The sequence below is a fragment of the Asparagus officinalis genome, chromosome 7, assembly GCF_001876935.1.
Source record: "Asparagus officinalis chromosome 7, Aspof.V1, whole genome shotgun sequence".
NCBI classification, from domain to species: Eukaryota; Viridiplantae; Streptophyta; class Magnoliopsida; order Asparagales; family Asparagaceae; genus Asparagus; species Asparagus officinalis.
In genome coordinates, this window is record NC_033800.1 from 69,354,189 (window position 1) to 69,367,398 (window position 13,210).

The following is a 13,210-nucleotide window of genomic DNA, read 5'->3' on the forward strand; positions in this document are numbered from 1 at the left end:
AAATAATAAACTAGCAAATAATAAGATAACATCAAGAATGAAGAACCATCTACGCATCTACATAATTATTGTTTAATCATGAGATTCATAAACTAACTTACTAAGTTGATATTTAGTAGTTATGAGCCATTATCAATATCCATAAACAAACATAAGCTAATCACCAATCAACCAAGTTCCAAAAGCAACAAATAGTTCATAATTTGTAAACATTTAAAGAGCAAATCCAAAAGAAAGTAAAAGCTCTCAAATCCTACTTATCGGCCGATAAAGCCGATATTTAGAGCCTACTTATCGGCCGATAAGTACCTTTATCGTCGATAACTCGCCGATAAACCTCAAAAAACGATAACCGATTAAAAATCCTCCTTATCCTAGCGGAAAGCTCCCAAATCCGATAACTCGGCGATAATATCGGATTATCGGCCGATATTTAAAACCATGATCGTAACTAATCTTTAGCTGGACATTCTGGCTGTTTAAGAACCCTACATAGGCTTGGTAGTGCATTCTATTGAAAAGATGAAGACTGAAGAGGTATAGTTACATGGTATTGGTTTAATACCTCATAGAAGACCTTAATCAAAATAACCCCTTTGGAGAACGTTTAGGAGTGTTAGAGACCCTACAAAGTCCTGTGAAGAATAAGAGTTTGTTGCAAGAAGTAACCAGGACCAGAAACAATCAAAGGCCTAGCTAATGGCGTATATGGATGTGCTCCCTTCTAACATTGGATTCTTGCCGAAGTTGCATGGGTATGGGTACAGGCACAGGACACGGCAAATTTACACAAGGTACGGTATGGGGACACGACTATTTAAATGTTTATTTACACATATATTGTATACTAAAATTAATAGTTTGTACGAGATAACAATGTTACATTATTGCTGGGCGCTTCTAGGCGTCAGACTTGGCGCCCAGCGCTTAGTCGCTTAGGCGGACGCCTAAGCGGTTTCTGGGCATTTTTTTTCTTTCTTCATTTAAGTGGTGGTCGATGAGGTTTTGCTGAAGGTCGGAGGAGGTAGTGAAGATGATCATATTTGGAGGTTAATGGAGTTTGTAGGACGTGTAGACTACGACACATAAAATCACAATCAATGCCTACAGGGTGCAATCCACGTAAGCAGACAATACTCCCCTAAACGCTCGTAAAATCTAGGTGGGCAGTCTAAATACCGCCTAGGCGCTAGGCGCTAGTTAGGCGACCTAGGTACCGCCTAGGCCTAGGCATACGCCTAAGCGGACTAGACGGAGGTTTTTTAAAACAGTGCGAGATAAGATCAATTTTTTTATTCATGTATTATGAGAATTAAACTTCCTATAATATTCTTGTGTTTATTTTACTATGTAGATTATAAATTGTAAAAACACTTTTTTTGAACTAGACACCCAAATGACCACTAAAATCATAGTTTGGAACCAAACGAGTTTCAAGTATAGTAGATGTGAATTTGCATCCGGGAAATGTCTGACAAGTGCTCTAAATTAAAACATCTATTTTTTTAGTTAAATACAAGCCTGAATAATTGTATGCATATATGCAAGGAGTGTCCAAGGTGCTTAGGTACGGATATAGGCATGGGTACATATGTCGTATGGATATGGCTTTAGGATAGAAGTACCTAACAAAAATAGATTCTTGCTATTGATCAAAACGAGGGAATGGATCTACAGTTCAATCAACAGACTATATCGGTGGGTCTTGCTCTTGGTGGTTCCTTGACCAATGCACAACCGATTTTATGACTCAAATCAAAGGAAATGGTTTCCATGATGATAGACGGTTTCAACTGTCAGACAACACTTTGGTTTCTTCATTGACTGATGCTCAACCGAGCTCTCCTAATGTGAAGGTTCAAGAGAATTTCCAGCATCTAAGCATTTGTTTCCAGTTATAAGGAGTGGCCTAATTAGCTTAGCATCTCAAGACCAAACTGAGGAAGTGTTTGGCCCATGCGAGTCACAATCTAGCTACTTGAGTTTTGATACAAGCTGTAACTTTTCACTTTTTAAACTGGGCTTATATGTAAAATGTCAACCACGTATGTGTTGGAAGATATGAGATCATTTTAATGGTTCAACAGAAATGGTTCGCAATGACCTGAAGCCATGTCATTTAGCGCTCAGCCTATAAATAGGCCAGACTGTCAACATTAACTCCCACCCCACCTACTCCCCCCCACCCTGCTCAAAAAAAAAAAAGGTTTCAAGAAAATGTAGAGTGGATCTACAGTTCAATCAACAGACTATATCGGTGGGTCTTGCTCTTGGTGGTTCCTTGACCAATGCACAACCGATTTTATGACTCAAATCAAAGGAAATGGTTTCCATGATGATAGACGGTTTCAACTGTCAGACAACACTTTGGTTTCTTCATTGACTGATGCTCAACCGAGCTCTCCTAATGTGAAGGTTCAAGAGAATTTCCAGCATCTAAGCATTTGTTTCCAGTTATAAGGAGTGGCCTAATTAGCTTAGCATCTCAAGACCAAACTGAGGAAGTGTTTGGCCCATGCGAGTCACAATCTAGCTACTTGAGTTTTGATACAAGCTGTAACTTTTCACTTTTTAAACTGGGCTTATATGTAAAATGTCAACCACGTATGTGTTGGAAGATATGAGATCATTTTAATGGTTCAACAGAAATGGTTCGCAATGACCTGAAGCCATGTCATTTAGCGCTCAGCCTATAAATAGGCCAGACTGTCAACATTAACTCCCACCCCACCTACTCCCCCCCACCCTGCTCAAAAAAAAAAAAGGTTTCAAGAAAATGTAGAGTTATCAACAAACTCATTTTCCCTCTTCTTTACCATCTTCTTCTTCTTCTTCTTCTTCAGAGCTAGGGTATATAACTCTTGCTACTATAACATCTATAGGATGTCACGGAAAAGATAAGACCGTGATCTCCACAGGGATTCACTTCCCTAGGGTTTTCAAGTCTAACTCTCAACTCTAAAGGGCATCACTAACAATCAAAAAACTAACCTAATAAACCCGTTATCAATGACACCAAATCTTCACAAAACCTCAACCAACCAGATCAAGAATAAAAACCCATAACCAAATTCCACAAATAACCAACAAACCTAAAAAATAAGAGAACAACAACTCACTGTCCTTGTGATCTCCACAGGGATTCACTTCCCTAGGGTTCTCAGAATCCACAATCAAATTCCTCAAAGAACCAATAAACCCTAAATAGAGCCACATTGTACCACAAAAAAAGAATCAATAAACTTTAAAATTCTAAACAAACTCTGTTTCCCTCTTCTTTGATGTCTTCTTGTTCTTTTTCTCTTCCATAAATAAGATTTAAAGCTCTTCCTACTTTAAAGTCCATAGGATGTTACAGAAAAGATGGGCTGTGATCTCCACAGGAATTCAACTATCAACCACATTAAGCCTCAACAAAACCTCAACCAACCAGTTCAAGAATCAAAGCTGACAACCAAATTCGACAAAGAACCAACAAACCATAGATAAATCATCATTAATTACCACATAATTCAAGTAAAAAAAAGAGAACAATTCATCACTGTCCTTGTGATCTCCACAGGGATTCACTTCCCTGGGGTCTTCAGAACTCACAATCAAATTCCCCAAGAACCAACAAACCTTAAACAAACCCACATTTACCACCAAAAAAGCAAATCAAGAAATTTTTAATTTCTGAATAAATTCCATATCCGCCACCTTCTTCTTCCTCCTCCAAAGCCAGCGTCTCTACTTCTTGGCACTCTAACATCACTAATGAAGAGACAAATTCCTCGAAGAAGGGCGCTATGGTTTGTTGTTGTTTTTTTTTTTTTTGGTGGGGGATTTGGGGAGGAGGCGGTGGCAGCAAAAATTAAAAATTGAACCTAATAAACCCAGTATCTAGAATCAAGATCCACAACAAAGTTCCTCAAGGAACCAGCAAAACCCTGAACATAAAAACCAAACTTCACTTCCCTAGGGTTTCAAGGCATCCTAATAAGAATCCAGACCCACAATCAAATTCCCCGAATTACCAAAAAAAACTCTATAATGTATATTAAAAAACGCGAACAAATCAAGAACTTACTTTCCTCCCTCTGATCACGTGCTCGACCGGAAGAACACGATCGAGGGTCGCCTGCTCAGCGAAAAGGACGAACCCGTACTTTCTCGACTGCTTAGTTATCCGATTTCTGGAGATCTTGGCGTCCAGAACCTCGCCGTACCTCCCAAAATATCCCATCAACATCTCCTCTGTGGTGTCCCCAGTTAGCCCCCTGATGAAGATCTTCGCTTCGTCGCCCATTGTTAGATCCCAGTTATCCCAAAATATCCCATCAAAAAAACCCGTGCTTTGCACGGACAGCAGACTAGTATTTTAGATAGATGAAGAGTAAGTTTATATAATTCATCTCCGTGAGTGAAGCAGAAGATGTATAAAATCCAAATGGAATTTCTTTGGACAATTATTGAGAAGTAACTATGATAGTTCTAGCTTCTCTCGAATGCATGTTAATAAAAAAAATTTAAGAAAAAATCGCGTTAAGTTATTAAAATATCTTAAAAATCTCCGAAAAACTCTCCAAAGTCAGGATAAGCAGTAATTCAATCTCTCACTAATGAAACACGACTCTTTTGTAATAAATAAAACATTAGTTACCCATGATTAGTTATTCAACTATACTATGAAGATTATAGATCTCAGATAATAATTTCTTGCACCAGATTTAACCGTTTGAGGACTAATATTTGAAGTTTCTATCTCACAAAACATTGTCAGAACATATATCAAGCCAAAGTTTGCTCAACAACAAGCTTTTCGACACAACTTGGTAATCATTCATATCCCACGCCGATATCCATAATCCATAATCCAAACTTTGGTGCACATGACCTTGCATACAAACTCAACCCTGACAATAATCCAAATGCGGCGCATTGAGATCGAGATCATCCATAATCCATCTATTTCTTCCTACTATCTTCGCAAATTTGAAAATTGCCAAGAGTGTACATTTGTTGGACTATCATGAATCACGGATAGTTTGTCTATATGTCCGTATTCTCTGTACACTCTTTAACAACAAGTTTCTGTATTCTCTGTACACTGTTTAACAAGACAAAGAATGAGCAGTTTTTTAATGGAACTTTACATCAATTTTTCAATCTTCACTGTACACTATTTAACAACAAGTTTCCGTATTCTCTGTACACTCTTTAACAAGTTTTAGTATTTGCTATACACTATGTAACAACAAGTTTCCGTATTCTCTGTACACTCTTTAACAAGTTTTAGTATTTGCTATACAGTATTTAACTACAAGTTTTTGTATTCACTGTACATCACCACGGCTCCATTCAAATGTATCCTCTGTTCAGCAAACTGGAGAGGTTCCTCACTTCACCGAATACCCAACATTTGGTGCTGAGAGCGAAAGAGTTGTTGATATCATCATATAACCTGCATGAACAGAAAATGCACAAAGAACAGTCAGGACATTGTTTCTATATAACAGTACAACCCCTATGATGCTAATTCTCTACTCAACTGCAAACTCCCATCCTCTATGCTACTTTCTACATGTTTAACCATTCTAAAGCTACTGATGATTCTTTGAAAGATAGACATCTTATATCATACATACCAAAGAAGCTGATGGAATTAGGCTATATTTTTAATGCTTGCAATATCCATATCTCTGTCTCTGTGTATATATAAGCATGAGACTTGCCGCTACTGTGGAAAAAGGTAACGTGTCAGAGAAGATAAAAATGTTTGAGCTATATCTTTCTCAACCTATGTAGTGTGCCCTACGCATGTCGTGCCTGAATTGGACATAGACACTTGACTCTCCTTGGATATATGCACAGTTACTTAAACATGCACTCAATTATACAATAGATTAAAAGATAGGATAAGAAATGAATGCATCCATAGTAAATTAGAGGTTGCTCCTATTGAGGATAAAATGAGAGACAATAGACTAAGATGGTTTGGGCACATACAACGGAGACCCCCTTAGTGTACCGATTAGGAAAAGCGATAATATTAGAGTTAATGGGGCTAGGAGATCTAGAGATAAAGAACAATTTTTCAAAACAGCCCCATTTCATTTTTTTTTTAAATCGATCCATTTTTTTGTTGTGCACAGCGGAAATTTCGGCAGAGTTTCTGGTGCACAATAAGAGAGAAAGATCGATAAGAATTCTTGTTTCTCAAAGGGAACAAGAATCTGAAGTCTAATATCTCATCAAAGTGGGATATTAGCTCTTCCTCTCGTCAGCTCTAGGACTGCGCGTCGAGGGATCCTAAAAACTATTACAATTGCCACAAACTCAAACAAACCAATTTTACGTGGTTCGACAAACTGCCTACGTCCACGGGACAAGGAGGGGGAGATCTACTAATAGAGGAAAAGAGAATACAAATAGGGTTTACAATCTCTCAAATCTAAACCCTCAAACAATCTCTCAGATCCCTCACACAGATACTCTCTCAAAAGAATGCAAAAACCCCTCTCAAATTTGGCTCCACTTTTCTCTCTCAACACAGCGGATTTTTCTCTGCTTTTGCACTCTGCACACAGCAGTTTTTCTCCCCCTTTTCGTACTTGCACTTTTCACCAAAAGCCGCTGCACCCCCTCACTTCGCACCCCTTTTTGCTGCACGAAACCCTAGGCTATATATATAGCCAATATTCGGGTGGATCCTAAGAGAAAAAAAAAATCGCTGGACAAATCTACCATGTAAAGTTTGTGGTCCCCACACATGTGCGTTCCCATCAATCAACTATTCTCCACATCGGTGAAGTTTTCCCAAAAATGAGCCGACACCAACCAAACAAATGTCCCACTTATTGCATCCAGGACGAAGTGAAACAATTCACGAAAACAGACTCAATCCTCAACAAGTCGAGACCCAAACGAGAATGCAAACCCTCTCCCAAATGTCGGTATCAACTCACCAAATCGAACTCACTCCCATCAAAAATCCAAAACCGGCTGCATCTAAAAGACTGCCTACGTATCCTCTTGCCCAAGGAATCAAGCCTTACGTAGTTCACCCAAATCGCCGCGAACGACCTCAAACCAATAGAAGAGTTCGTAACCCTTCTCTAATATCATTAATTCTGCGGCTGATAGCACCTCCAATGGCCTCAAACACCTCCACCTGAGGCGAACCAATGGTCATATCCAAACTATGTCTGCCAGCTGCACTCGATTCAAAACCCAACTCATCATCTGCACATAAATCCAAATGACTCCCACGCTGTGTCACCTCAGCTGGAATCCCAACAAATGCAGAATGATCTAGAGTAATCTTTACCCAATGTGGAGTAGCATTACTCTCCACCCACTGTGATACCTCTAAGGTCTGTCCAAAACTCTCCACCTGTTGAGAGTCAATTAGCTTCCTCATCGAAGCCTCAACCAAAGTGACACTACCAGACCTATCTTCCAATGGAGTTTTACCTCCAATTGCCACAGTTGACAACTCTTTAATAGGATGACCCAAATATATCGAAGCCTCTGTCCAGAAACTCTTCTGCAAACCATTGCTCGACCACAAACACCGATCCTCCTCCAGCAAGGCACGGTTCTCCAAATTTATCACCTTATCTAGTTGCCCCAAGATTTCCTTTCCAACGAAGTGTCTCGAAATGCCGTGAGCTCGGTTCCAATACAGAAATAGGTCAATCTTGTACCTTCCACCAGAATGGAGTACCTTCACCTTTCTGTCTATTACACACTTCTTCAATCTGTTGGATACTACTAGGACTTTCTCCAAAGTGGATTTGGTTGCAACCCAAACACGCCTAGAACAGTCACCAACAAAGGAAACCAAATGCCTATTACCTCCCAATGATGCCCCCTTGGAAGGCCCTCAAACATTCACGTGAACTCCTCTAGAACGACCCTTAGCACGGTGAATAGAGGTGTCAAACTTCACCTCGGTCTTCTTGCTCACATCAACATGTTCACTGGACTTCAAACTGCAGGTCTTCGCACCCTCTTTCAATCTATGTGAGGAATCAATACTGGAATGGCCAAGCCCCAAATACCGCAGTCTAGTCGAATCAACAGAAGTCGTCAGCTCTCCACCTGTCACTATACCTCCAGTCAAGTAATACAGGTTATTTCTCCTGACACCCTTCATCAAAATACGAGAGTCTCTCGTAATCTCTCAGATTCCTCCGAATAGCTATCTGTAGGACTGATAGAAAGCGAATAAATAGAAGAGTCAGAATTATTACCATCCGATACGATGTTTGCTTCTGATGATGGTTGCTTCCCTTTTCCCTTCTGCTTATTCTTCATCCATTCGTCGAGCTTTGGGCAGTCTTTCTTCCAATGACCAGTCTCCTTGCACCAAGCACACTGATCTTTTCCTACTCTAGACTGTGACTTCCAATTCTTTCGGTTTGGACCCTTCCCTATTGCGGCTAACGCCTCTGCTACCGACTCAGTTGAAGTCTCTTTATCCTTCTTCCGAAGCTGATAATTCACCAATGCAGCAGTGACCTCACTATACGAAAGAGATGTCTTCCCATTAATCAGAGTAAGGACGAAGGTTTCATATTCCTCGTCGGGCAAGAAACTCAACAACAGCAACGCCTTGTCCTCACCCTCAATTATGACATCCACATTCGCCAAATCCGCAAGAAGCTTTGTGTAGTGGTTCATGTGATCTCTAATGGAGGTTCTCTTCTTCAACTGGAAACGATAAAGTTTCCTCTTCAAATGCAAGCGGTTCTCAACACTCTTTGTCAGATACTTACTTTCGAGAATCTCCCAAATCTTCTTTGCAGAAGTCTCATTCATCACATCATATTTTAGATCTTGAGTCAAACAAGACCTAACCACACCACACGCTGTTCGATTCATCTTCTTCCAAACTTTCTCTTCAATCTCATCTGGCTTGCCATCTAACTCCAAGGTATCCTCCAAATTCTGCGCGTTCAGCGCATCCAAAACCTCGCATCTCCATAATTCAAAATTATTTGTGCCATTAAACTTCTCCACATCTTTCTTCATAGAGTGGTTATTCAAACTCTGAATAGTCTTCGCGCCAGAAGCACCACCCTCGACACCCGAAGCACCTTCTTTCCCCGACATCTTACGCACCAACGAACAAAGAATAGATCCAAAACTGAAAGATAGACTCATTACCAAAAGATCTCACCTTTATCACCAAACGAAGCCCTAGACGAGCCTCCAAATTGATCTACTCCTCCAAATAGCCCAAACGTAGCCCGGGCTCTGATACCACTTGTTGTGCACAACGAAAATTTTGGCAGAGTTTTTGGTGCACAATAAGAGAGAAAGATCGATAAAAATTCTTGTTTCTCAAAGGGAACAAGAATCTGAAGTCTAATATCTCATCAAAGTGGGATATTAGCTCTTCCTCTCGTCAGCTCTAGGACTGCGCGTCGAGGGATCCTAAAAACCAATTTTACGTGGTTCGACAAACTGCCTACGTCCACGGGACAAGGAGGGGGAGATCTACTAATAGAGGAAAAGAGAATACAAATAGGGTTTACAATCTCTCAAATCTAAACCCTCAAACAATCTCTCAGATCCCTCACACAGATACTCTCTCAAAAGAATGCAAAAACCCCTCTCAAATTCGGCTCCACTTTTCTCTCTCAACACAGCCGATTTTTCTCTGCTTTTGCACTCTGCACACAGCAGTTTTTCTCCCCCTTTTCGTACTTGCACTTTTCACCAAAAGCCGCTGCACCCCCTCACTTCGCACCGCTTTTTGCTGCACGAAACCCTAGGCTATATATATAGCCAATATTCGGGTGGATCCTAAGAGAAAAAAAAACCGCTGGACAAATCTACCATGTAAAGTTTGTGGTCCCCACACATGTGCGTTCCCATCAATCAATATTTTTTATTTACCAAAACCGATCCGTTTTTGACCACGTCAGCCTAATCACCCTCCTAAACAGTCGGGGTTGTCAACCCCGACTATTTAGGATATAAAATTTTAGGGTTTAAGACTTCTAATTAGGGTTTAACACCCTCCTAAATAGTCGGGGTTGGCAACCCCGACTGTTTAGGAGGGTGATACACCCTCCTAAATAGTCGGGGTTGGCAACCCCGACTGTTTAGGAGGGTGATTAGGCTGACGTGGCAAATAACGGATCGGTTTTGGTAAATAAAAAAATGGGTCGATTTTAAAAATAAAAAAAATGAAATGGGGCTGTTTTGAAAAATTGTTCAGAGATAAACCCCAAAATGACTTGGTTAGAAGCAATTAAGAAGAATAACGGAGGAGATGACTCATAACACATTGGAATGGAAAAATAGGATTCATGTAGCTGACCCCAAACATTTAGAATAAAGGCTTGGTGGTTGTTGTTGTTGTTACTCAATTATACAATACATGTTCCCATTTTTAACACTTCTCATAAACTTGTTAGACATATATCCAACACTCCATTACTCTTTTTGAGACTCGTGGGACACGTTTCAACCGGTACCTAGTTCAAAACTATGATTCTGAAGGACCTTTTGGATTTTGGTTAATAAACATGAGGTTTTCCAATTTATAATCTATGTCATGCGAGAAATATAAAGATGTTAGAGAATTTTTTAAGAAAAATTTCAGAAAAACCCCTTCTTTTCTCACATAACACCCCTTAGCTTTCAAAATGTCACACATAACCCCCTTAAGTTTTGGGATTCTCATAAAACCCCCTCTAAAAACCCCTCTAACTGTAATTTTCACATGAGTGGATAAAATTATTGTGAGCATTATTTTCAGCTAGTGAAAATGTGCTTCCTGCCTTTTGGGTGGGTGTGGGCGGGGTGGTTTTTTTTTTTTTTGAGGGGCGGAGGGGGGGGGGGGGGTTGGGGGTTGAAAATATGAAAAGTGAAGGCTTCTGAAAAATCAAAGGGGAGATTTTGTGTCATTCTAAAACTGGAGGTTATCTGAGAAATGCCCAAACTTAGCACTAAGATCATCCACACAAAACAGTACAGGCAAATCCTAAAGAAATATGCTTATTCTATTATTCCAACCAGAGACAAGGTATGGAAGCTTACTCCACACAATACCTCAACATACTAAGCTTAAAAACTAAACGAAGCAAAGAGCAAAACGAATAAGTACTACCCAGGAAAAGCTAATGAATATACTATGTAATGTAGGCAAATAGCTGCCACCGATGCTATTACTATACTTAGCTCCTATGTTCAAGCAAGCACCAACCACTGCAAAATCTAATTTTTTTTTTTCACAGCAGCCATCCTGGTGAGGAATCTATGAAACAGAAAACACACGGCGTAAACTAAAACATACCGCCACAGATCATAACTGATATATCAATACTTCTAGACTACAGAATGCTGCGACTTATGCATCAGCTGTTCATCTTTTACTGACAAAGTCTATATTCTCTATTTGTATATTCAAAAGTTAAAGAAACTAATTATATTCTTAGAGCTGTACCTCTTGTATCCAATGTCAGAGAAGATAAAAAGTATAGCTGCTATCATCATTTGCATTTGGAGCTTGATTTCTCCTGGCGCTTCTTGGAGCAACAGGTGGATGTCTAGGCATTCCATAATCCGGTGAGCCATAAGAAGAATGGCCACCACCAGCTGTTTGTCGTGGCACACAATACCTATTTGTTTCTATTCTACCGTGATATGAACCAGCAGATGTAATAGTCAGAGGCTGAGTATTCCAAATTGAGGCTGATCCATAACCTGCATTGCCACCTGTACGTGCACTAGGATTTCCTTGGGCGCCCGAAGGCCCACCATGTGAGGCTGACACGTAACCTGCATTGCCACCTGTACGTGCACTAGGATTTCCTTGGGCACCCGAAGGCCCACCATGTCCTCCGAGACCATACTGATAACTAGTCATTCCATAACCTGATGAGCTATAAGAAGAATAGTGACCACCAGCTGTTTTTGGTTGCATATCATACCTATTTGCATTCATTCTACCATCATATGAATCAGAATTTGCACTAGAACTACGACGATGGGCAGGCCTAACGTCCATCAATCTCCCATTCAGCTCATGAAATGTCTCATCCAGCACCCGATTAACAGCATATTCATTCTCATAGGAGACAAATCCAAAGCCATGAGATCCCAGGTAGGGGTGGTAAATGATCGAATCGAATCGAATACTAAAGTGTTCGTATTTGTATTTGTTTAAAATTATCGAATTCGAATGCAGACTCTAATATTCATATATGGAGTTTTTCGAATTCGAACTCGAATACTTGGTATTTGATAAATATTCATGAATATTCACGAATACTTTTCGAATATCAAAGTATATTTATTCCACTAAAGAATTTAATTTTCAAATGATATTTAAATTCATAAATAAAAAATATTCCTTTATAATAAGTAATGTATGTATATTTAAATCAAAATTTTCATTAGAAAATAAATTTAAGATTAGTTTTAAGTCTTAAAATCAGTACATAAAATTTAGTATAAATGGTAAATAGGTTAAAAATATGACATCATATGTGAAATAATACAAATAATAAGTGATCAAATTTTAAACGAATATTTGATAGACAAACGAATCGAATATACATCTGGTTAAATTCTATTTGTTAGTAAACTCGAATACTAAAAAATATTTGTTTAGTGGTAAATGAACTACCGAATCGAATATGACCGAATTGTTACTCGAATAATTATCGAACTATTTGTTAATTATTTGGTTCACTTCCACCCCTAATCCCAGGGTCTTTTTATCACGTATGATGACTGACTCAGTCACAACGCCATAGTTCTGGAAATACTGGCAGAGTTCATGTTCAGTCACGGTAGGGGCCAACCCTCCAACATAAATTTGATCAGTCCAAACATTTCCACCACCACCTCCTCCTCCTCCATCCTTTATGAATCTTTTTACATTCACCTGAATAAACCCAAAATATGTTTACAGCATAGAATAAAACTATTTTGGGAGGATGAAAACATGCAAGCAAGCAGCGGAAATGCATTTCGTCGACAAAACCAAGTATACAATACAGAATACACTAGCTAATGACGACATTTAAAAACGGTAAAGATGGAAAGCCTTTAAAAGGATATTGAGCTCATATTGTTTGGTGGGAAGCCTTATAAAAGGGTATTTCAGTTGATATTATCTGTTATATCGGAGATATTTAAGACAATGGTTAAAATAGTTGATTGTTAACTCAAGTGCATAAGTTCCAAGAGATACGTGAGTACTCGT

General features: G+C 39.3%; 2 protein-coding genes across 3 annotated transcripts in view; both read right to left on the bottom strand.

The window, feature by feature from the left end:
* LOC109850090 (heterogeneous nuclear ribonucleoprotein 1-like) overlaps positions 1-13,210 on the bottom strand; it is a 42,163-nt gene that overhangs the window by 19,704 nt on the left and 9,249 nt on the right. Inside the window, exon 3 of one of the 2 annotated variants that reach the window (XM_020420005.1) lies at positions 4,070-4,301. In XM_020420005.1, coding sequence (XP_020275594.1) covers positions 4,070-4,288 — 219 coding nt within the window. In that variant the 5' untranslated portion in view covers positions 4,289-4,301. Of the gene's footprint in view, positions 1-4,069; positions 4,302-13,210 lie in introns of those variants that run through there. The other variant, XM_020420006.1, reaches the window with a different exon arrangement.
* Positions 11,459-13,210, bottom strand: part of LOC109847305 (heterogeneous nuclear ribonucleoprotein 1-like) — a 15,488-nt gene continuing 13,736 nt past the window's right edge. Inside the window, exons 2-3 of the mRNA XM_020416540.1 lie at positions 12,695-12,889; positions 11,459-12,067 (exon numbers count right to left, since the gene is read on the bottom strand). Of these exons, the coding sequence (XP_020272129.1) occupies positions 11,459-12,067; positions 12,695-12,889 (804 nt within the window). The remainder of the gene's footprint in view (positions 12,068-12,694; positions 12,890-13,210) is intronic.